The sequence below is a fragment of the Camelus ferus genome, chromosome 6 (assembly GCF_009834535.1).
Source record: "Camelus ferus isolate YT-003-E chromosome 6, BCGSAC_Cfer_1.0, whole genome shotgun sequence".
Taxonomy (NCBI): domain Eukaryota; kingdom Metazoa; phylum Chordata; class Mammalia; order Artiodactyla; family Camelidae; genus Camelus; species Camelus ferus.
This window is the reverse complement of record NC_045701.1, coordinates 64,398,609-64,421,598: the sequence shown is the minus strand read 5'-3', so window position 1 is coordinate 64,421,598 and position 22,990 is coordinate 64,398,609. Positions and strand designations below refer to the sequence as shown.

Here is a 22,990-nt window from a genome sequence, read left to right as displayed (position 1 = left end):
CCTATGCAACCGCTGATAAGTTATCTTTATAAATTGGTTTTACCTTCTGAATGTTTATTTAAATGGAATCATAGTATGTAATCTTTCTGTGTCTGATCTTGTTGTTGTTGTTGTTGAATCTGTTTGGTTTTTGTTGTTGTTGTTAAGTAGTATCACTGTATTAATGTACCACAATTTGTTGAAACATTTATCTGTTTGTGGGTATTTGGGTTGTTTCTAGATTTTGGTTATTATGAATAAAACTCCTATGACCATTTATGTACAAGTCTTGTTTTGAGTATATGTCTTGTTGTGAACATGATTTATTTTTCTTGAGTAAATACTAGAGTAGGATTGTTTGGTCATATGATAAGAATGGCTTAACTTTGTAAGGCATGTCTGTCCTGTTTTCCAAAGTGGTAGCAAAGGGTCATAATGTATGAAAGATCTAGTGGTTCCACATAGTCACCTACACTTGGTAAGGTCTGGTACTACCTTTTGTTACTAGGTAACAGTAATCAGTCCTAGTTGTGATTTTCTTCTCTACAGAATCAATTTATTCCAGATAATCTCTCTCAAGGAAGCATTTCTTATAATGAGATAGCCATCTCCAAATTAGAAACTGTTGGTTTATATATATTCATAACTTAAAAATGTCCCAGATGGTAATCTCATCTTGGTTGCATGGAAATCTCTTATTTCAGTCCTGATTACAGGAGTGGGAAAGAAATCCCTTTCATCTTTGGAACAGCAAGGAAAGCAGGAAGAAGAATTCCCTGGGCTATTGGCCAAGGGGAATGAGTAGAAGATTCTTCTCTGGAGCATCACTGTCTAATAGAAATATAGTGTGAGCCACATATGTAATTTTGTGACATACTATTTAGTAGCCAATTTAAAAAGTAAAAAACAGATGAAATTAATTTATAAAATTTTGATCCATCTAAAATATTATAATTTAAACACATAATCAATATAATACCTATTAAGATATTTTACATTCTTTTTTTCATACTAAGACATTAAAATCTGATGTGTATTTTACACTTACGGTATATCTCAACTCAGATGCTAAAGTTTCAACAGCTAAAATGGAAACATGTAGCCTTACCAAAACAATAGTTACATTTAATGAAGAAAAATTCTACACTGCTTCAGTTTCTTAAGTTTAATTAAAAGAAATTTAAAATTCAGTTTCTCAGTTGCAAGAGCCACATTTCAAGTGCTCAGCAGAGCCACATATACACAGTTGTTATCAGTTTGGACCAAATCGTTCTAGAGTTGTCTGTGGGACAGGAAGGGGAAGACAGAGGTGAGACATACCCCTTATTGCAACTCAGGTCACAGTAGAAATACCAGTACTGATTGTGTGAAATTTGTATGATTTTTGAACAAGTAAAAATCTCTTTAAGCTTCACTTTCACCATCTGTCTGTAAAACAGGAAATTAATAATACCCCTCAGATTACTGTGCAGGTTGAGAATGTATGAAAGCACATTGCAGAATGACTGGCAGCTTTTTGAAAATGAGTAAGTGGTGGCTTTTAAAAAGCCAAACAAGTCTTTGGATGGGAACTGTCTGTCCTTACTTTTTTACTTTTAAATTTATAGGGAATTTTAAAAACCTGTTTGAAAATGGCATTCATTAATTCTGTAAATACGTCTCTCAGGCCAGGTGCTCAGCTGGAACACGAAGATGGAAAGAACATGGTCTCACCTTTAAGGACCCCAGAGTGCCCAATGTTAGAAACAACACAGTGTTGGGCTAATGTCCAAATGAGAAAAGTAGAATCAAAGAGAGTAACAAATCTATCCAGCAACCCTAAAGAAAAGAAGTCCTGTAGTAAAAATTAAGTTTATGAATTGAAAATCTTAGTTTTGTATAGTTCTCTACTTCCTTTAAAATCAAAATCCACAATTACAATAATTAATATTTAAGAAATTAGATTGACATGGATTAAATGCTTAATGATTAGTAGTAGCCTTTATTTCTGCCACATGGAAGGCACTGCTTTGTTTTCCCTTCCTTTGTTATTTCTTGAGCTGTGCTTGTTTTTCAGTTTAGTAGTTTGCATTTATCTGGCAAAGAAAAAAAGATGGAGTCAGTTGAATTAATTCAAAAGTCTGAAATGCAGAATCTTTTAAAGTTATTACTGTATTAATACACTTAAGAAAGTTAAATATGAGTAGAATAAGTATTGAAATAAATACAATTACATTTATAGTACAGCTTATCTTCTTAATATAACAATAAAGATCCTCTGGACAGGTCAGACCTCATTTTTTTTAAATCTAGAAGTTGATGCAATGTTGAAGGAACCTCTTAATTTCTTAAAAACTTTTTTTTACAATGTTGTGTCAATTTCTGGTGTACAGCACAATTCTTCCATCATACATGAATATACATATACTCATTTTTGTATTCTTTTTCACCTTAACCTACTACAAGATATTGAATATATTTCCCTGTGCTATACAGTATAAACTTGTTTATCTATTTTATATATACCAGTCAGTATCTGCAAATCTCAAACTCCCAGTTTACCCCTTCCTACCCCCCTCACCTTTGGTGACCACAAGTCTGTATTCTATGTCTGTGAGTCTGTTTCTGTTTTATATATAAAAGCTGTTTTTTAATTTAAAAGCTATTTCTACCACATAATAATCTAAAAATCAAGATGTCAAAATTAAGATGATGGGTTTTTATTCTTTACTTAGAGATGTATCATTGAATTATTTGCAAATTCTTGATCTGTGCTAAGCTGAGTCATAAAATGCATCATATATATGTGAGATTTACATATTCAGTATATATTCATTGCAAATGAGGGGCCAAGTAACTTTCACAGTATTTCAGTTGTAAGAAACTTTTTTCACCATATTAAAAAAATCATCTATCTTTTTCCATATATCAGTGATTCACAATTTAAATACTTGGGGGCCACGTTTTTTAAATTTCAGAAGTCAAGATTTAAATCTGGTATGTATATCATCATTTTTGCCCTTCTTTGCATTTGTAGATGTCTCTTAATGAGACCCCAATATTTGAAATTTCATTTTTATAGAATATATCAATCAAAGGATGAAATCACTGTAGAATATTGGGTTAGCTTTAAAGAAATTTCTCTTTCTAAATTCTCTAATATACTGAGAAATGGCAGGGCTTGGGACTCTCCCTAGGTAGACACTGGAATCAGCCTGTCAACCTGAGTGCTACCCCTTCACTCTTCACATCACCATAGAACAATATTAAGAGCACACTTAAGGGGGAAAAGAAGTGACAAAAGAACAGGAACAGACTAAGGAGTGTATGCGGAGGTCAGGGGATTTTTGTGAACATTTGTTATTTTTTGGCCACATGTTTTCCTCTGGTGCATTACCTCTGGCCCATGGTGTGCATCTGGGTGGGGCCCTGTTAATAAACTAAGTATTCAAATGCTAAACTGAATTTGGTGGCAGAGTGACAGAGGACAGAAGGGTGGCAGAAGGGTGGGAAAAGGGTGGGTGCCCCAATTCCATCATCAGAGCACTGATAAGATGGGTATGTTGTTCCTGCTGAAGCCACCCCTGCTTCACCAACCTTCCCTTCAGTTGTGTGAATTCAGCCTTCATGCACACCGCCTCTCTCTCTCTCTCTCACTCTCTCACTCTCTCTCTCTCTCTCTCTCTCACACACACACACACACACAGAGCATTAGCTATATGGGGAGAGGCAACAGAGAGAAGTTTCATTTACAAGTAACTCACTGCGAAGCTGGTGTCTCAAGGAAATTTGGAATACAGTTGGCCACCGTGCACAGCTGGGCCAGTTATTCACTGCACAGAGACTGCCATGTGACTGGGGCCCCCAGCTCTGTGCCGGATACAATCTGCACAATAGTACATGTCAGCCCTGTAGGGACTCCATAAGTATTTGTGTAATTTTGGTATGAAAGTATGAGGCCTTGGTTGTGTTGGCTAATCTGAGAAAACAGTTGGGAAAGACGATGATGAGGGAGCAAAGAGGAAGGGTAGGAATGAGAATGAAAGGAATCATCATAAAAGCAGCAGCAAGTAATTCTCTTCCAGTGCCTCACCTGAAGCTCCCTCTTCTCTCTGAGCTGATGTTACTTTTTGACCCCTGGTGGATTCTAGAGCAGAAACCACAATAAAACCCTCAATATTCCATTCTACCTCTATTGTTACTACAATAGAAGTAGTAAGATTCCATGCTAAAGATTCAGTTTATTGACAACTTTTTGTGAAAGTGTCATGCTGCCCTTAATATTTATAGAGACTTACAATTGTAAAAAAAATTACCTTTAGGTTGTCTTATATGTTTTTTCCACTGGCCTTTTCTTTTTCTGTTTTACTTTCCTTTCCTCACATCCATTCCCCTGAGAAAGGGGGGACAGATGAGGCACAAGATTGAGGAAATTAGAGGAGGATTTGACATGAGACGAAAGAGCCAGAAAATAGGAGGAGAAAGTGGAAGAGAGATCATTAGAGAGAGAGGAAGTGAGGAAGGAAGAAAAAAATCCAAAAACAGGAGAGGGAAAAAGTTTCAGAAGGAGAGAGAACTTAATTGGGGTCTCAAATTCATTCATTCAAATGTTCTAAATTCCTCATCAAAAATGTCCTATTCTTTCCAATGGAGCCCATTGTTAAATTTCACAATTTCCCTTTTAGGGTTCTCCCAACCTTTCTCTTTTTAGCTCTAGTTTCATAAACAGAGAATGAACCTGGCTGCTTAGGATTCCAAGGGTTTGATTTGCAACAGTTAAGAGGAAAGTGGAAAAGAAAGATGGGTGGGGGGACGGCAGGACAACCCCAGTATATCATAAGTGATTTCTCCCTTTCTTCTTTTCTTGAATCTCTACCTTTGTCTCATTTCTTTCCATCTTGGAAAAGTACCATGAGATCATAGGTAAGCCTATTGTTTGGGTTCACTGTAAAGAAATCAGCAAAGTTAAGGAGAATAAAGCCTAGAGAGGTAAGAAATTGAAAATCAGGAAAGGAGAGAGATGAACCTAGATCTGGAGAGATGGATTTAACCTGGGCCCCTGCCTTGTAGCCTTTTCATAAAAACAAGTACATCTGAAGGTCCACTTAACCTACAACCTTACTCAGAAAGGAGAAAAAGTGTAATTCTTTCAAATTGCTGAGAGGTTGGCAAGATGAATTAGAGACCACGGTCTGAAACTAGCCTTGCCCAGGAGTTGGGTGAATATGAATCTGATGGGTTTAACAGAAACAGGGAGTTGTTTTACTGCTGTGGGAAGCAGTTATTATTCTGGCTTCTGCCTAGAATAGAAATCACATCTACAAACTCATTTTCAGTCTACATTCAGTCTAAATTCAATGGGACAAGGGATTAAGAATCTACTAATCTTTGGTTTCCTTCAGATGAAGAGTGTTAAGTGTGAGTAAAAGAGTGTGAAAGGAAAAACAGAAGTGATTCAAAAGAGTGTGACAAGGGGGAAAGAAATGCTAATCAAAGGGAAAACTGAAAAACTGTACAATCCTAAGTAAGGAAAAGTGGGAGGATACAGGAGAGGAAAGTGGGAAGAATGAGAAAGTACATGAAAGAAAACAAACAGGGAAAATAATTAATACTTTGTGAAAACTGCATGCCAAATTTGTATATTGTACCGTCCTTGCGATTTAACAAGCTAGAGTGAAATTTTGCTGCACGTTTGCTCCATCTTTCTTAGCTCCTCATTTCCAGAGCCCCATTTCAAGCTGCCTGCTAAATTTACAAAGGTGGGCCGCAAGGACCACAAACATATGAGCTAATAAAATCCTAACAGCAGAAGGGGCCTTGAGACAGCTAGTCATGCCCTCCTCAGTCCTCCACCCACATGCACACACATTTGTAGTTGAGGAAACCAAGGCTCGGAGAGATGAAATGATACATTCATGGAACAGAGGAAGTGCAGTTAGAACTCAAACCTGGGGCTTTTGATTCTAAGTTCAGTGTTTAATAGCTGATTTCTTCATCTTTTCCTTCTGGAGTTTCTCCAATTCCTTTTCCTAGCTTGTTTCATGGCCTCACTACCTTGTAGTCTTATTGCCTCCCAAAGTCTATAATCCTCAGTTTTTTTCTCTTATCCTTGTAGGTAGCTAGTCATTAAAGCTTGTTGACTGTGTATTCATGTCCTTATTTTCATCTCACTGCTTCTTTCCTGGTCAAGACTTTGGCACCCTTCACCTGAACTATCATAATGACTTTCTGCCTCTAGCTGCTTCCAGCTTCTTTTAGAGACTGCAGTCAGAGTAATGCTAATTTTGGCATTTCCTTGGCTTTCAGTGGCTCCTCCTTACTTGCCAAGCAGGACTATCCGACTCCTTACTATGACCCACAACCCCCATAATCCGCCTTCCACCTGGCTTTCCAGCTGCATTTCTCAGTACTCCTAATTTGATCATGCCCAGCACTGCCCCACGCCTTTGATTTTGCCCACATTGTTCCTTATATCCAGGATATTCTTGTTTCCCCCTTCCTAGCCTCCCTCATAGGATCTTTCATGTTTTTTTCTCTTGAGCTAAAACTAGGTTCTCCACTTTTCTTTTAAAGTGCATTATAACAATTCAATTTATGTTATTTGTGCTTATGTCTTAAGGCCAGGTACTATGTCCTGTTACTTATTTTTAATCTTTCCCAGAGCCTGTCACAGTGCCTTATATATAATAGCTAGGCACTGAATGCTTGTTCAGTTGAACAAAACTGAGTTTGGGCCAGAAGACAGGTGAAAGAATCAGTCACATATAGGATAAAGATAAAAGTATCAATGTCCTACATTAATTTTAAATTTCCATGGCTTAAATAAGGAATGCTTCAGAATGTACGTAGAATGTGCTAATTATATGCTAATGTACTAAGTATATATTACTGCTAAGGCCGTTGCTAGATTTATCCTTGTCTTTAGAGAATAAGGAAAATATTTGCCTCTATTGGATATTTCTGGAAATTTTACAGATTTGATTTCTTTTGAAATAAAATTTGGGATAGAAATTGGTAGATGAAAAGTCTATATACTACAAAGGAGATTTTGCATTTTTCTTTTAAGTTACCATAGTATTTTCCTATGCTGTTCTCAGGTTCAATACTATAGATTGGAATATATGTAAAACCACATTATAGTGAAGTTCATCTGGTACTTTTGGACACTAAAGCCCAGCAGAAAGGCCCAAAGACAAATCCCACTTATATAATACCTTTCCTATAATCATTTGCTTTTTAAAATTTTTAATTGATTTATGACATTATATAAATTTCATGTGTATTTTACTTCTGTATATCCTACAATGTGCTCCCCCCCATCAAAAATTTATTTTCCATCTGTCATCATGCAGTTGATTCCCTTTACCCATTTTGCCCTCCCTTGCAATTATTTGTGTGTGTGTGTTTTTTGTTTTTTTGTTTTTTGTTTTGTTTTGTTTTGTAGGACTGATGCAAATGTGACTAAAAATGCCTTCAAGTCTTTTTGGTATTTTTTCCTCTCCATTTAAGTTCAGTGAAATGTGCTTTTGTGTTCCTTGCATGATGTTCTTTTATGTGCATGACTGGAGCTGAGGACTGTTCCACCCACCAGAGGTTAGACAGTAACTTAGAATTGCTGTTAGCAGCAAGCAAGGGGAGAGATCTCCGCAGGTGCCTATTTGACAACCCCCACTTCAAACACTTGTTACAAGTTAACGATCCTGAGACAGGGAATATGTAAAGGAAAAACTGCTGGAAAAAACATTAAATGGTATCACCTGACAGCAAAGCAGAGGCCAAAAACATAAACAGGAAGAAAAAGGGGCTAGGTGATTCTAGATTTACCAAGAACTTGAGTTGTGGACCACTTCCCTTCCAAATCAGCAGAGTTAAGAGGCCCTGTCATGTTCAAGTTCTGCCTGCAGAGCTGGCTTGGGAGTGGTTCACGCCCAGGGAATTAGATTCAGGGAACCAGGGAACCGGACTCTATCAGCAAAGCAAGGTGATGCCTACCACTTGAAAGACAGCATGAGGAGAGGCTTTGAGGAAGTTTCTGCAGGGGAGGGCTCTCGGAACGGAGCAAAGGCAGGAAAGGGAATGTATCACAGCACTCTAGCTGGATTGCTTTGAATCTAGCTGGATTCCTAGAACAGAGTATTTGAGAGTCCCAGAGGTGACTGCTGGATACCAGGGCTCACAAAGAAATGTAGTGGAATTTGTTCCATACCTGAAATGTCAGAATCAGTTCTCCTGCTCCTGTAAAAATAAACAACACATTTCAAAGTTTTGCCAGTATAACCACAAATATTTAGAAAAGAATTACTAGGTATGAGATAACTGGTCATTCTCTAAATACTTTGTAGGAAGTAATAAAACATAATTAGCAAGCCTAGATTAGTATTCATTATAATACATTTTAGAATAAAATTACCTAGATATTTATAACATGCAAGATATCTAATATGTAAGAGCCATAAAACTGAGTTATATGTAATTACATAGAATCTATTTTTATTGTAACTGTCACTTCTCACTGGGTGAGGCTGTGGGCATCCCTGTCCTGCTGCCTTTCCTGCCCCTGAAAACTCAGTCGAGGTTGAGACTGAAAGACGCTAACTGCTGCTGCTCAGGGGCTTGCATAAACACAGGCAGCTGTGTTGGGGATACAGGCTCGCACAGAGGTGTAGGGTACATTCTGGAAATGGATGGGTGCCTCGGGTGAGAAGCCACCCATCTCCGCTATCTCTGTGGTCCTGATGCAACAGAGCCGTGGAATCTTGCAGGTGAATAACATACCCAAATATCTGCCCAGGTGACTACATTTCTTATGGTTTAGTGGATAAAATAGGAGACAGGCTATCAATTTTTCAGACTATTTCACTGTCAGAAATGCCTTTGGATAAAGAAGTTTGTTTTCTGTATTCCTGGTTTTAAAAAATTAATAATAATTAAAATGCTTATTTTCTTAACCTCATTGGTATGCTAAAATATAAATTTACGTTACTTAATTTTCACTAAATCTTTAATCTTGGCTACATTTTCAATAACTATTTTGGAAGTATCGCTGTTTGAGTAAAAGCGTTTGGGAAGAATAATTACCCTTAGGTAATATCTTCCCAGATAAGGACATAATTCTGATCCATTTTAAGGGGTCTGGTAAATCTATACAGTTTAAGGTTTACAATGGATCTTTCCAAAGTAAATGTTAAATTAGTAATTTTCTGAGGTGTTTGCAGATAAGTACTCACGTAGCCTTTACGAGATATGTCTGGTGATTTAGATAAGGTTGAGCTTAATAATAAAAGTTTTCAAGAAACTGAGAAATATCAAGTAAGTGTATTTTTAAAAGTAGGTGCAAATTAAAATAAAGCCTGTCATGATCCTCTTTAAAGTAAAGGGAAGAATCACAGTAGCACTATTGTTAAGGTACGAGGAGGAATATAAATGCTTTATAAAATAAATCCTTCACTTCTAGAGGACCTAATGACATTATAGAGGTCTCCATGGTCTTCCACTCATCTAGATTTAAATTGCTCAATCTACATTTTAAATACCAATGAATCTAAGGGCAAAATATTCAACAAGGTTATTGTTTAATTTTTTTTCATTTTTCCAAAATATGCAATTAGGAAGTGTCACTGAAATCTGTAGTCTTGGAGAAGAAAAATACATACCAGAATTTATTTATCACTCTCACAGTGTCCTGACTTAATCCTACAAATGTCCCAGGAATAAAATATCACTGAATTCCATTCTTTTCTTACATATTATTACATCTTTCATTATAATGAACATTCTCAAATTAGGCTGTAGCTAGTAATTATGTTCCTGATGTAAATAGGCAATAAAAAATAATCTCTGCTTGGACTTAAGGGGATTACTTAGAACCAAAATTTATTTTTTACATTGTTTTTTTTTTTTAAATCTGTATCTTTCCTTCTCCCCAGTAGAGTCAGCAGATAAATGACACAGGAAGCTGAGAGACTAAAGGGCAGGACCTTGAAAAGTTTGGGATTTGCTAACCTTCAAGATCATTTTTATCTGTGAAATTCTGATGTCTTCTATTTATATGGGCATTCCTCTTCTCATCATTTCTAATAGCAATCATAATAATTAGACTAACAAAACATTGCATCTGCAGATCATTTTTCATCCTAAAAATTTAAGTTATCCTTACAATTTTTAAAAGCTGTTAGCTAATTTAACGCTCAGAGGGTTTTTAGGGTAGTGAGACTCTTCTGTATGTAATGGTGGATACTTGTCAGTATGCATGTGTCAAAACCCCCAGAATTGCACAACACAGTGAAACTTAAACTAGGGACTATAGTTAATAATAATGTATCAATATTGTTTAATTGCAACAAATGTACCACACTAATGCAAAGTGTTAATAATAGGGGAAATTGGAGGTTGGGGGACAGTGAGGAGGTGGCAGTGGGGTGGTTGTATGGGGCTCTGCATACTATCTGCTCAAGTATTCTGTAAATCTAAAACTGTACTTAATACAGTAAAGTTTATTAATTATTTTAAAAAATTTTTTTAAAGGCATAAAAGCTAATCCAACGCTTCAGGGCATCTACTATGTGCAAAAGGGCAGGGAAAGAAGTTGACATGATTTAAACAATTAACCTTGCTAGATTTTGAATTGTGTGCTTCTAAAGCCTTAGACTAGGGCAGGACATAGAACCTGAGACATAATGAATGAAATAAAGCAGAAGGAAGATGTCAGAATGACCATTCATGATCAATTATTATTTAGTAAAAATTGCTAGATTGGAGGGATTCATTTTTATCTCATCTAGTTTTTTAGAATTCTTATGCTTTTCTATGAAAGTCATACTCATGCATAATGAGAGGAACATTTTCTGCTGAGTGGCACCTGCTTCTATACCTTCACCTGTTACATTCCTGTCTTTCACTACTTCTGACTGATGGTTGCTTTTTAAAATCTCTCTTCCTTCTTTCTCCTCTAACACATAAGATTTCCAGTAGTCCTCCTGGTCATTGTTTAGTAACACTGAAAGAACTCAGTGTTTACCATCAAGAAATAATATCTCAGTTTTCTGGGGGAAATTTCCCTATTTCAGCTACTTCTCCTCCCTCAATCTGAAGCAGGGAAATTTCTTGAACATTAACACATTAAAAATTTTTTTTTTCTTTTTTGAATCCAAGTTTCAGAGATCCTGGTCATATAGGAAAAATTCCTGAAGAAGGCTCCCTTGAAGTTTGAGCTGACAGTTCTTCCTATGGCTATAAAGGGGAATCTTTATTTTGGCTCTGGGGCCCCAGGAGAAACCCTCATGAGAGAGGAATCCGTGCTCAGCCCTACTTTGTACCTAAGACTGGCTTCTCATAAGGCAACAGCTCTCAACCCTGATTGTAGATTAGAACCACTTGGAGGTTAATTACAACACAAAATACTGAGCCCATCCCAGCATTTATGATTCAGCAGGGAGGAGTGGGCTTGAGAATTTACATCATTAAGCTCCCAGGTGATGCTGCCAACCAGCCACACATTAAGAACCACTAGATATTACACGATGCTTTGCTGGAGCAGACAACCAGAAGTATCGAAATCATAGTCAAGATCCACCAACACCCTGAATGTATTGGCACTTGGATCTAGAGGCTCTAGAATTGCAAGAAATGTGGCTGCTCAGGAGCTAAAAGCAAACAGTATTCTGACTTCCAAGTTTGTGAATTCCCTAAGGATCACCCCATATTCCTTTGCTTCCCTTGACCCCCGCTTAGCTAGGAAAGAAGATTAAAAAGAAAGCCAGTTTTGAGTCCTTAACCCTCAGTCAATTAAGATGGTTTTGTTTTGGTTTGGTTTTTTTGTTTGGCAGAACAGCCAAATTTGTTTTATCTACACTATTGGAAGTAAATTAATAATGACAATAATGATTATTTACTGAACACCTAATATGTCCCATTTATAATTCTTATGTAGTCAGTCAGCTTGGAACTCTGTTCCCTCAGAGCTCCACCCTTCCTGCAGATCTCTGCCCTTCCTCAGAGAAGCAGACTCTGACCACATGTATAAAATACCCCTCCCCCCTCCTCAAATCATTGTTACTTTATTTTGTTTTCTCACAGCACATTCCAGCTGGCATAATACGCTTTATTTGCTCATTATCTATACTCTCCACTAGAATGAAACACTCCATGACTTATTTTCACTGCTCTATGCCCCATCCCTAGCACATAGAAGGTGCTTAGTAAATGCTATTGAATAAATGGATCAAACTTTGACATTGAAAATTTCTTCTGATGCTTTAGTGGACAAGAAATCATCTTTCCCCTGCAACTGAGGCAATGCTACCATTCCCTCTTATTTTAGTTTTAGTTTGAAAATATTCTTTTCCCACCTGAAAACTTTTTGTGGTACAGTGTTAATCTTTGATTAACATTTTCTAGAATTTTGCTTTTTTCATGCTTCTTTTGAACTCTTATCAGTTTGAATCTATTTTTCTATATTTCTGTATTCTAAACTTTGCATGAGTGTTTCTGATGGCCATGTAATTTAACACGGATTAAGATTTATATAGGACCAAGTCCGTCCAGACATTTTTCTGTCCCCAGTAATTTCCTTGAGATTGTTACTCCTATCTTCTCCATATTTTATACTTTTACAATTTCTATGAGATATCCTGCGATAATTGGTATTGTATTAAACCTATAGATCAATTTAGGAGACTTCGTCATCTTTGCTGTCTTAAATCTATCAGCCCGAAAGAGAGCCTATTTTTCATTATTCAAGTTCTTTTGTTTCTTCCAGAAATGTTTTATAATTTCATGTATGTAGATCTCATCACTCGGACTAAATATTTTATTTTTATTGTTACTTTTGAAAAATATCTTTTATTTTTTCAATGCATTTCATGAAAAAATTATTTTTTTGTGAGTTTATCCTATAATCTGTGACTTTCCTAAACTTGTTTACAGACTAATATTTTTGATGATCCTCAAATTTTCTAAACATGAATTTCCATTTACAAATCCCTTTAAAATCTCATATTTATTCTTCATATTTCTTTGTCCTATTGCAGTTGCTAGAACTTCTGAAATTCTGTTACATAGAAATGTTAGTGGGGACATCCTTAATTTGTTCTAAGTTTTAAGTGGAACAGTTCTAGAAATTCTTCATTAAAAATAACGTTGGCTCTTGTTTGGGGTAAATATTCTTTATTGAGCTAAAGGAAAACTCTTCTATATTATGTGGATCTTTATACAAACGTCAAAATCTCTTAAATGTATTTGAAGTATGATATTGTACTTTACCATAGTTAATGATTTATGTCAACAGTTTCCTCAATTTTATATGAAGCTGGCTACATTTTGTTTGCTAAGATTTTATGAAGCTAGCATTTATTGCCACAAGTAGGATTAATCTAGAATTTTCTTTCTTGTGTTGTCTTTGTCAGCTTTATAATCCAAATTATTTGCTTCATTAAAATTAAGAAAACAAAACATAATTTTTCTATATTTAAAAAAAAAAACACTATAAACATCTAAGAGACCATTCTTGTAGTATCTGAAAAACTGTCCAGTAAGTCACAACTGTGTCCTTTTTTTTAAGGGAGCTCTTTGATAAGTTTTCTGTTTTCAAGTTCTGATTCTGCCAGTTCTGCCTCTGCATTTTTGTTAAAGTCATTTATTTAACTTAGGATTTCCAAGTTATTAAAGCAAAGTTCTATGTAATCTTTCTCAGTAATACTTCACTATTCTTCCTACTAGTTGATGTAACATCTTTTAAGTTTTCAATTTTATCCTTAAAAAAAAAGGTGTACAATGGTTTGCCTGTTTTTTCATTTTTGAAGAGTCAACCAAACATTGTTTAGCACGTCCAATTGTTTAAAATTTTTCTAGTTTATTTCTTTTCGTAGGTTTATTTCCCTGTTTTCCCCTGTTCCTTTTTTATATTTAAAAATAACTTAGAGATAATTCCTTACATTCCTTGTTTTCATTCTTGTTCATACAGCATTTACAGAATACAACAATTTTTCTGCTTTCTTGTTAGCTGTCACTCTGGAATGATCAGATTAACTTTTATCTTTATAATACCACGGTGCTCTCTTACGTTCATCTTGCAATTGAGTATTAAAATCATAAAAAATAGTTTTTCAGATTAAGTTATTCATTGAAAGTGTAGAAAAGTGTAAGGGATATATAGAGAAGAAAATCCAGAGAAGGGTAAAGATAAAAGTACCCACAATCACTCTAGAGATCAATGCCCTTAACTCCAAAATGTGGACACTGTGGTTCTATTCTGTTTCCTTTAGCACACGCCATCGACACCTGGCAGATAGCCCAGAATGCCAACTGAATGGTGTGAGAAGTTGGCATGAAAATAAAAATTAGACAAGGTTGAACTACACGTGGACAATTGAGTTGACTATGTCGTCATTTAATTACATTGTATGTCTGAGAATCTTTAGCAACAAATCCCTGAGTTGCAGGGATTTAAGTCATGTACTTATTGATATACGTTACATCTTAGCATCACTTATCAAATCCTGGCCTCACATACCTGGATTCTTCAGCCTTGAGAGCCGTGTTTTTAGAGTCTGTTGTCCTTATTTCAGAGAGTTTATCACTCAGCTCTTTGGGTTTATTTGTCTCACTTTCTTCTGGAGTCAAGGTAGCTTGAAAAGATCTATCACCTTCTAAAGTCAGCGTTAGGTTTGAGATGGTAACATGTTTTGAGTATTCTCTAAACTCACTCTTACTTCTTGTATCTCGTAGACACCCAGGCTTCAGAAGGTTTTCCATTTTTTCCTTTGAAAATAACAAGCAGCAGCAAATCAATAACAGAAGCGCATCCTACAGAACCAGGTTATTTCTGAAGCAGTAATCATTCATTCATATTTACTGGCAGCCCTGGAGTGCTCAGGCGCAATGAGCAGGGGATGGGGCTGAGTGTTGCGAGGCCCCTGAGAAGAGGCCAGGGGGGCTTTGGAGGCTGGCCTGACCCAGCATGTTCAACAGCTCGCATGGTCAGATACACCCATGTCACCTCACATCAGAAAATGAGCACTTGATTACAGCACTGCCTCTTCCTGCGCTGGCAGGGAAAGGAAGGTTTTCTAGACATGCCTGGCTGCCTACTCCCCAATCTGAGGTTGCTCTTAAGAGCATCTAACAGGTGACAGGAATTGGAGGTTCACAATAATACTGAAGACTTTATTTTCCAAAAGACTTGGAACCTATACCTGAAAACATCCTAAAATCTCTCCTGTTCTCCTAATATCCTGGTTTCTGTCAATGCATCACCTCTCCCGGCTGCTCCCTGCCTTCCTCTAACTCTTGGGCCTCAGAGCAACAGGTCAGCTGGTCTTAAAGACTGCCTCTCCAGTGTCTCCTGTCACCCTCATGTCTGCACCGACTTCCTCCCTTTGCCCCTACCTAGTCCATCACCTCTGCTACCTTTCCTTGAAAATAATGCAACAATCTTCTTTAAAGATAAAACTTTTTTTCTGACAATGAAAGTAATATATATTTATCATAGAATATTTAGAAAATCGTAAATGGCGTAAAGTGAAAGGGAGAGAATTATTGCTCGCTTGATGCCACGGACCAGAAATAACTACTATGGCACATTTCATTCTGGTCTTCTTTGTCCACTTATTTCTTTTGAATGTGGCTGCTTTGTGATCACATTGCAGTTCTGCATCCCACATTTTTCACTTAACGACTTTATAATAATTTTCCTCATGTCATTAAAACTTGTGTAAAGCTCCTTGAATTTTTTCCTAATTAAAAATTATTTTTATTGTAGGAAACTCAGAAATATGTAAAGAAATATGAATGGCTCATAAGCCTACAATCTAGAAATAAAATACTGTTAACAATGACTTTTTCCTTTCCTGTTGTCTGTCTGTATAAGTGCATTTGTAAGTAATAAGGATCAAATTCTTCATTTTTCACTCAGCTTGATATCATAAACATTTTTTCCAAGGGAGGTTCTTCAACAGCTTTAATAGCTACAGACTGGTCATTTGTTGAACAAATTTTTACAGAGTGCCTATGATCTTGCCAGTCAGTACAGTCGCTTCTGAGCGAGATAAACATGAACCTGCCCTTCTGATCTGAATTCATTTAGCCATTCTCCTGTGGTGGATGCTTAGCTGGCTTCACATTTTCATTATTTCATTTTTATAAACATAGTATAGATGTGGCATGATTAACATCCTTGCAACTAAAGCCTCATTCCGACGGATGATTAATTCCTTAAGAAAGATTCCGAAAAGTGGAATCACTGAGTCAAAGGGTGTCAACATTTCTAGGTTCTTGACTCACAATAATTCCCAGAAAGTTTGTTCCAATTCTCACTCTCCCGTGGATTTATAAGAATTCCAAGGTGACCACACTGTCACTAATACTGTTTTTACTCTTTCAATGGACAGTTTTATAGGTGAAATTTTTTCTAACTTTGCATTGCTATGATTACTAGTGAGGTTAAACTTTTCCACTAAGTTTATCAGTTAGTGGTTTCTTCTTCTATGAAATGGTCATCTTTGCCTTCTGCCATTTTTCTGTCGTGGGCCCCATGGAGTTTTCTCTGCAGCAGTCTACACACTGATCTACCTCACTCTGTCCTGCCATCAGATTAATCTTTTAAAAACACAGCTCCTTCACTCCCTTACACAGAGAGCTTTTGTGGCTAAGGTTTGCCCAAAGACTGAGTCTACACTTCTTATTTTGGCATTCAAGGTTTGCAAGCAGCTTTCCAATCCTATATGCTAATATTTTCCACACATACTACGCTCCAGCCAAACTGAACTATTCTTGGATGTGGTTCTGGGTTTTTCCACTTTCTGGCCCTTTCTAAAGCTGCTCACTTCTTTTGGTATTTCATTTTCCTATCTCCACCCTCACTTGTACTTATTGAAATTTCACCCTGTCCTTCAGTGTACTTAATACTTTTCTATACATTTAAACCTTAAAATAGACCTTATGTGATATCAGTATCCTCGTTTTAAAGATGAGGAAACTGAGGCTCCTGTAGGTTCAGTGACTTGGCCAAACTAATATGCAGCAGGGCAAGATTCCAACCCAGGGCTTCTGACTCTGATCCCAAAGTTCTTCCCATCCCACCATAGCTTTCTGATACGGGTTAAGTCTGATGGCCAGGATGGTCAGTGCCTATTTCAGGAGACATCTTACAACTCCTTGACACTAGGATTCAGGGAGCAGATCTCATTATTAAAATTAGGTTACTCAGAGTGAGTGCCATAGCATTGCAGTCATGGATGTCAGGTAGCTAGCCAAGAAGAGGGATCTGGCTACCACACGTGTTCTTGATTATTAGAGAATGGAAGTCCCCCATGCCACACACCTTTTCCTCCCGCTTGGCCCTGAGTATGTCATCATTTTCAAACACCACCGTGACCCCTGAGCCCACTGTGACATCACAGAGGTCTGTGACTTCTGTGACTTCGGTTACAATTCTTATATCTGGGGCCTCTGTGACCTCATTTTCTGGAATATCTGTGACGTCAGTGACATCGGTGATGTCTGTGAATTCTGAGAAGTCGATGCTTTCTGCGGCACATCCAGGGTCTGAGCCTGGGTGCAGGTGCTGGGTCTGCAGGGCTGTGAAGGCCGCAATGCCCACGATGTCCACTGAGCCTGCGACGTCCGTGCTGTTTGTGATTTCCGACAGGCTGGAGACTTCTGACACTTTGGAAACTTTGGCTTTCTCCTCATTCAGGAGGGAGATGAGTTCCACCCACTGACAAAATAAGGTGTCCTGTTTGCAGGCAGGGGCGCAGAGCTGCAGGTAGTAGGCTCGGCCACTCACCAGCTTTACTTTGATGCGCATGTTCTCAGCATCGTGCACAGAAAGAGTCACAAACTGCAGTGGGAGAAACCTGCAGGCAAATGCAAAGGTCATCTGGAGGCCTGGTTGGAAACTACCACCAGGCCTTTCCTTTTAAAGCAGTTTTAGGAGTGTGACTCAGGCAACAGGTGTGTCTTCCAGACATGCCTAGGGAGGGGCAGGCACGGGATGGGGCAGTGCCTTCTTGTGGCCACCATGGTCTGGTCCTTAGCTTTTGAGGCTCAAAACTTTGATTTTTAGCACGTGTAATCAGGCTCCTGAAGGCCATCTCACCCGAATCACACTCCTAAGACACCGAGGAACTAAAATAACAGAGTATCAACTATTTACTTTTATTTCGGAGAAGTCATCCCATTTAGTTAATCTTGCAAAGTTGAGACAGAGAAGTTAGTGATTTACTCTGGGTCATTCAACAAGTTGGTGGCTTGAGATAAGAGCTGAGCTAATTCTGATGGAGGTTGGGGGTGGTGGGGTAAGGGGGCATGTTCTAGAGGCATTTTATTACCAACCTTCAGTTCTTGTTACGTAGGTTTACTTTTTGAAAAGTGAACGGACTGTTTGCCCATCTGGTTGTTATCAACTACGCTCTCAGACTCTGAGGCTGTGACTCTCATCAGCAGCAGGGAGTGCAAGGGAGATGCTCCCGTGGAGCACTTGCCCTCTGTGTTTCTATTCTCAGCTCCTCAGGGGCAAAGCATATTTTCTGAGAGGTCTTTGGCCTCTCCCCTGTGTAACTCACCTGGTGAGCACCAGTTTCTCTGGATTAGGAGATGTCAGGAGACTTTTAAACAGGGGTTCTGAATCTTTCTGTGCAGCGGGTGTCAGATGTGCCAGCAGCATCACGTTGGGGGTCTTGTGGGTGGGACTGGAAGAGCAGATGCCTACGGCCACCCAGTTGGCTCGGTTATGAAGGTAAATGGATTCACCTCTCCTGTTGACCTAGGGCAGAGAACAGGAAAGAGGAGTTTTCTGATAAAGTGCATGGCCCTGACAACCTTGCTTACCCGAGCAGTGCGGGAAATAAAGAAGAAGGGAACTGTGAGGCATTTGTTTATGAGAAATCTTGGAGGTACCAGTGAACAGACACAGTCCCTGACTGGTGGGGTCCGCCAGGGAAGGCAGACATTAAATAAGCATGTTGCTAAATGTTATTGTAAGAAGTGTTACCGAGTACAAGCGGAGGGTGCTGTGATAAAAGACACATCACAGAAAATTCGAGTTAGAAGGGGATGTAGGCAATGGTGTGCTGGTAAATGTGTTACTTCTGTCTCTTGGAAGATATGTGTAAGTTTATTATAAATTTCGCTAATATATAAGATGAGAAGCACACAATTTACAGACAACGATACACAATTTTAAGTCCATATAGCCAATTGGGTCTCAGAGAAGTCTTCATGGACCTTTGCCAAACTCCCGTATCCATAATCTCAAGATAACAGTAAAATGTAGTAAAATAATAGGAGTGATGAGTTTTGAGTATTTGTTGCCTTTGTTTTACATATAATTTATTTGCAAGCTTATACATATTAATTCTTAATCATGGCTGTGTTTAACAACTGGCTCGCAAACTTCTTGAACACTTACCAACTGGCTAGCTCTAGCAAACCCTGGGTATAGGGTCAGAAAAGTCTCCCCTCTCTCTAGCTGAGACCCAAACAATGTGGGACATAAATCGGCTGGGTGGACAGGAGAGATTTCCAGTCAAAGAACACTATGTGCAAACCCCCAAAGTCCAAGAATTTTGGCCAGGAGAATTTTGGTTAGCTTGAAGAGGAGGAGGGGCTGGAAAGTGAGTAGACAGGGATGTGAAGGAAGCCAGAAAGGAGCAACACTTGGTTTCTCAGCTGTACATTAACTGCTTCAAAAAAATAGGTCATACTTAAAAGCAAATGTATTTAGAAAGAGGTTGTAGCCCACACTGTTGATTACCTACCCAAAGTCATGCCCCTCTTCCTGATGAACAGAATTCTGGTTTTGTGCAGTATCCACCCCTCAGGGATGGTGCCCCAGGTGAGGGGCTAAATTCTGATCCACCTAAACTGGTCGTGGCGGTCTCATCCCCTGGCCAGCGATTGCTTCCCGCAGGGGCAAGTGGCACAGGCCTGGCCAAGGGGACACTAGTGGGGGCCTCCTGGGCGCTCTCAGCCCTCACAAAGTGTCGCAAGGATGAAACACATCCCTTACGTTGCTGGCAGCTATCCTGTCTGTTTGCATATGATGTCCTGAAGGAAGCTAATTTCAGGATGACAGAGCAAAAAGAGAGACCTGGGTTCCCTGATGACTCCCCGTGAGTGAGCTGATGTCCTGTGGCTCTTTCGCTCTGCTTGAAATAATTGTTGTTCTTTTTTGCTTACACTTGAGCCAGGAACCTTGGTAACCTGCTGCCAAAGAAGTACACGAGGTTGTGTGTGTTGAAGGGAATAACTTACCCAGTTATGACATGGGGCCATGTCTGGTTTATAGAATGCTGACTGCCTCCCCCAGTGTTCGCTAGAGCTTGCAAATGGTTATTTGAAAAAGGTGCAGAAGAAGTGTGGAAAATAAAATTAAAAGATTATCTGTAGGAAAGGAGCACACAGAAGGTAAAGTGAAGTACATCAAATCATGACTTACCACATGCCTTCTGGGGCCTGATGGAAATGTTAGTGTTCTTTGAGGTGTCACCCCCTTCCTATGGTGTTCTGGAGGTGGGAGTTCTCCCTAGTACGCAGGTGTCAGTGCAGAGGACAAGTGTGTGGGAGATGCAGTGTCCTTTGTTGTTCCTGTCACCCCTTTGTAGAGTCAGCTGAGGAGCTGCTTGAATGGGTGTGTTTCGTGTTAGACCTGGTTATGACGTTTCCATGACGTTTAAGGGTATGGACCACACCACCTAACTCATTTCCCCATTTCTTTGTCTGAATATTTTCATGTTGATTGTTTAGAGGAAAGTTAGAACTGCTCCCAAATGCACTGAAGTGTAGTTTCATTCATAATCTAGGTACGTTTTTAGGAGAAGGAAACTTCTCCCTGACACAGTTTGACAATTTTATTTTACCTTCAGAACTAAGAAACAAAATGCATTTTAATCTCCAGTTATGCCATAGATGTTAGTCTTTAAAATGTCTCCTAAGACTAAGAAAGGGGTTATATGAATGCCTTCCTGTGGCAAGATATTCTAAAAATGATGATCATCTCTTTGTATAATTTTGGGGGGATTATGACAGAATGACAATTACAGTAGAGATGGGACAGAATTCCTAGGTAAGAGTTTGTTGGGAAAATTTTAAATGAATTTTCCTTTAAGATTGTAATTATTTCAGGCTGTTTGGAGTTCCAAAACTGCTCCCTTTAACTGTATCACATACTCCCTTGCCACATTAAGTCAGTTCTTCCAACCTTTTCCATTGTCTTTGAGAAAATTAATTACTGATGTTATTGGAACTTAACTCAGGGCTCAACTCTTACTTACTTGGATAAAATTGCTCTCTAACAGGGGCGGTGATACAAAAGGGGCATACTCTCCTCCATCCAGCGTATTTTGAAGCTCTCCAGCATCCTGGGAGTCTGGGACGCGGAGGTCCTGCTCGTCCCTCCTCACAGTAGACTTTCTGTTATTCTTATTCATCGTGCTTACGTATAAACCGCAGGACCGCAGGAAGTTGAGCAAACAGAAATACAATGAACAGAAACAGCAAATTTAATATAATAATTAAGTTGCCTCCCTTAGTCATTAATTCAACACGTTTAATCAACATCTATGATGTGCCGGGCACTGCACTGGGCACGGGAGACCCATCTGAACAAGACTGGTAAGATGCCTGGCTTCATGCTGGATATACTCTCTGGGGAAACAGCAAGCAAGTTTAAAAAAAAAAAGAGAGATGTTGGATGATAAGGGCTACGAAGACTGTGTATCAGATCCATGTGATTACAATTGCCTTTGGTGCAGGGCTGGCCTCTAACCACATGTGCCCCCCTTCCCCCAAACCATTATCTTCCATCTTCCTAATTAATCATACACTATCCTTCCTATCATGCAGGTTTCTCAAGTCCTTTTTTGTAAGTAGGGTATCAAAACCATATAACCTGAGACCATCTCTTCCTGACCATTCACCCGTGACGGAGGCTTAGTGAACATGGATATCTATCTAATCACTGACAGCTGCCCTCACTCTGGCTCTCTCTCCAGGGACCCTTCAACAGACAACAGTGGCTCTACATCATTGGTTTTTCACCTTCCATCTACTGGAAATCACAGAATTCCAAGAAGGGAACAAGGCCTCAGAGTGCAATTCTGTTCAAACCTTCAAAAGATCACACTTCCCTTTTCACAAATTCTACGCCAGGTAGAAGGGTCCTTAACTGGCAAGCAGTAAGTCCTGTGTACTTTTTTCCACCTCAGTCCTTTCTCAGAGATCCTTTTCTTCCTTTCCCTAGCCCAAGCTAGAGGGTGCTGGTGAACATGTCTCGTCTCTGCCCCAGCCCGGGCCGTGGGGCGCAGAGACCGCTGCTGCCTACCAGCCCAGGACCCTGTCACTCTGGGGATTCCCATCAGGCCTTCCCCTGGTGACAACTCAGGGCCCCTCTTGAGTGCGTCTTTCACATGAACATAGGGAAAGTAAAATGAGTCAAGAGGAGCAGGAAAGGGAAATAGTGCAGAGAAGCCAAAATGTAAAAAGAATGAGAAAAAGATCATTCAGGAAAAAAAAAAAAAAAAAAAAAAGAGAGAGATAAAACAACAACAATCTGAAACAGAGGATGAAAAATAATAATCAACAATATTTACTCAGTGCTTGCTATGTGGAAGGCAGTAAAAGCTTTACATGCACTATCTCATTTGATTTTAAAAGCACTATGAAGTAGCATTATTAAGATGCTCATTTTGTGCACCATGAGGCTTGTGGAGGGAAAGCAACTTGCCAGAGGTTAGTTTGCAGTTTCCCACACCAGGAACCAGACCCTCCTAGTCTGACCAGAAGAGCTCATGCCGTGGCCTAAGGTTTAGTCCGGCCTTGAGTTCTTAGATGGGTGTGAGAGTTGGCAAGGGTGGGAGGGGTCAGGATACATCAGGATAGAGGGGAAAGAGGAAAAGGAGGTGAACCAAAGACAACAGGAGGTGCCTTCACCTTCTTCCTATTCCCTTCCCCTCCTGAATAATTTAGTCCTAAATCCATTCTCTGGGACAAAGAGAGGCAGGACTCTGTACTGGGGGGAGTGAGGAGCCACAGCTCA

The 22,990-nt window shown here is 38.9% G+C and overlaps 1 protein-coding gene across 2 annotated transcripts; it reads right to left on the bottom strand.

Annotated features, from left to right (window-relative positions):
- Positions 1–1,956: 1,956 nt before the first annotated feature.
- On the bottom strand, positions 1,957–21,383 carry FAM71D (family with sequence similarity 71 member D). 2 transcript variants are annotated; one of them, XM_032482922.1, is made up of 6 exons: positions 21,228–21,383; positions 18,519–18,718; positions 17,276–17,810; positions 14,468–14,715; positions 8,165–8,193; positions 1,957–2,054 (listed from the first exon to the last, which is right to left on the bottom strand). In XM_032482922.1, the coding sequence occupies exons 1-6, from the start codon at positions 21,381–21,383 to the stop codon at positions 2,032–2,034; spliced, it is 1,191 nt and encodes a 396-aa protein (XP_032338813.1). In that variant the 3' UTR covers positions 1,957–2,031. The 2 variants fall into 2 exon arrangements, with proteins under 2 accessions (XP_032338813.1, XP_032338812.1); XM_032482921.1 differs by lacking the exon at positions 1,957–2,054 and having other exon boundaries at positions 7,985–8,193.
- Positions 21,384–22,990: the final 1,607 nt, after the last annotated feature.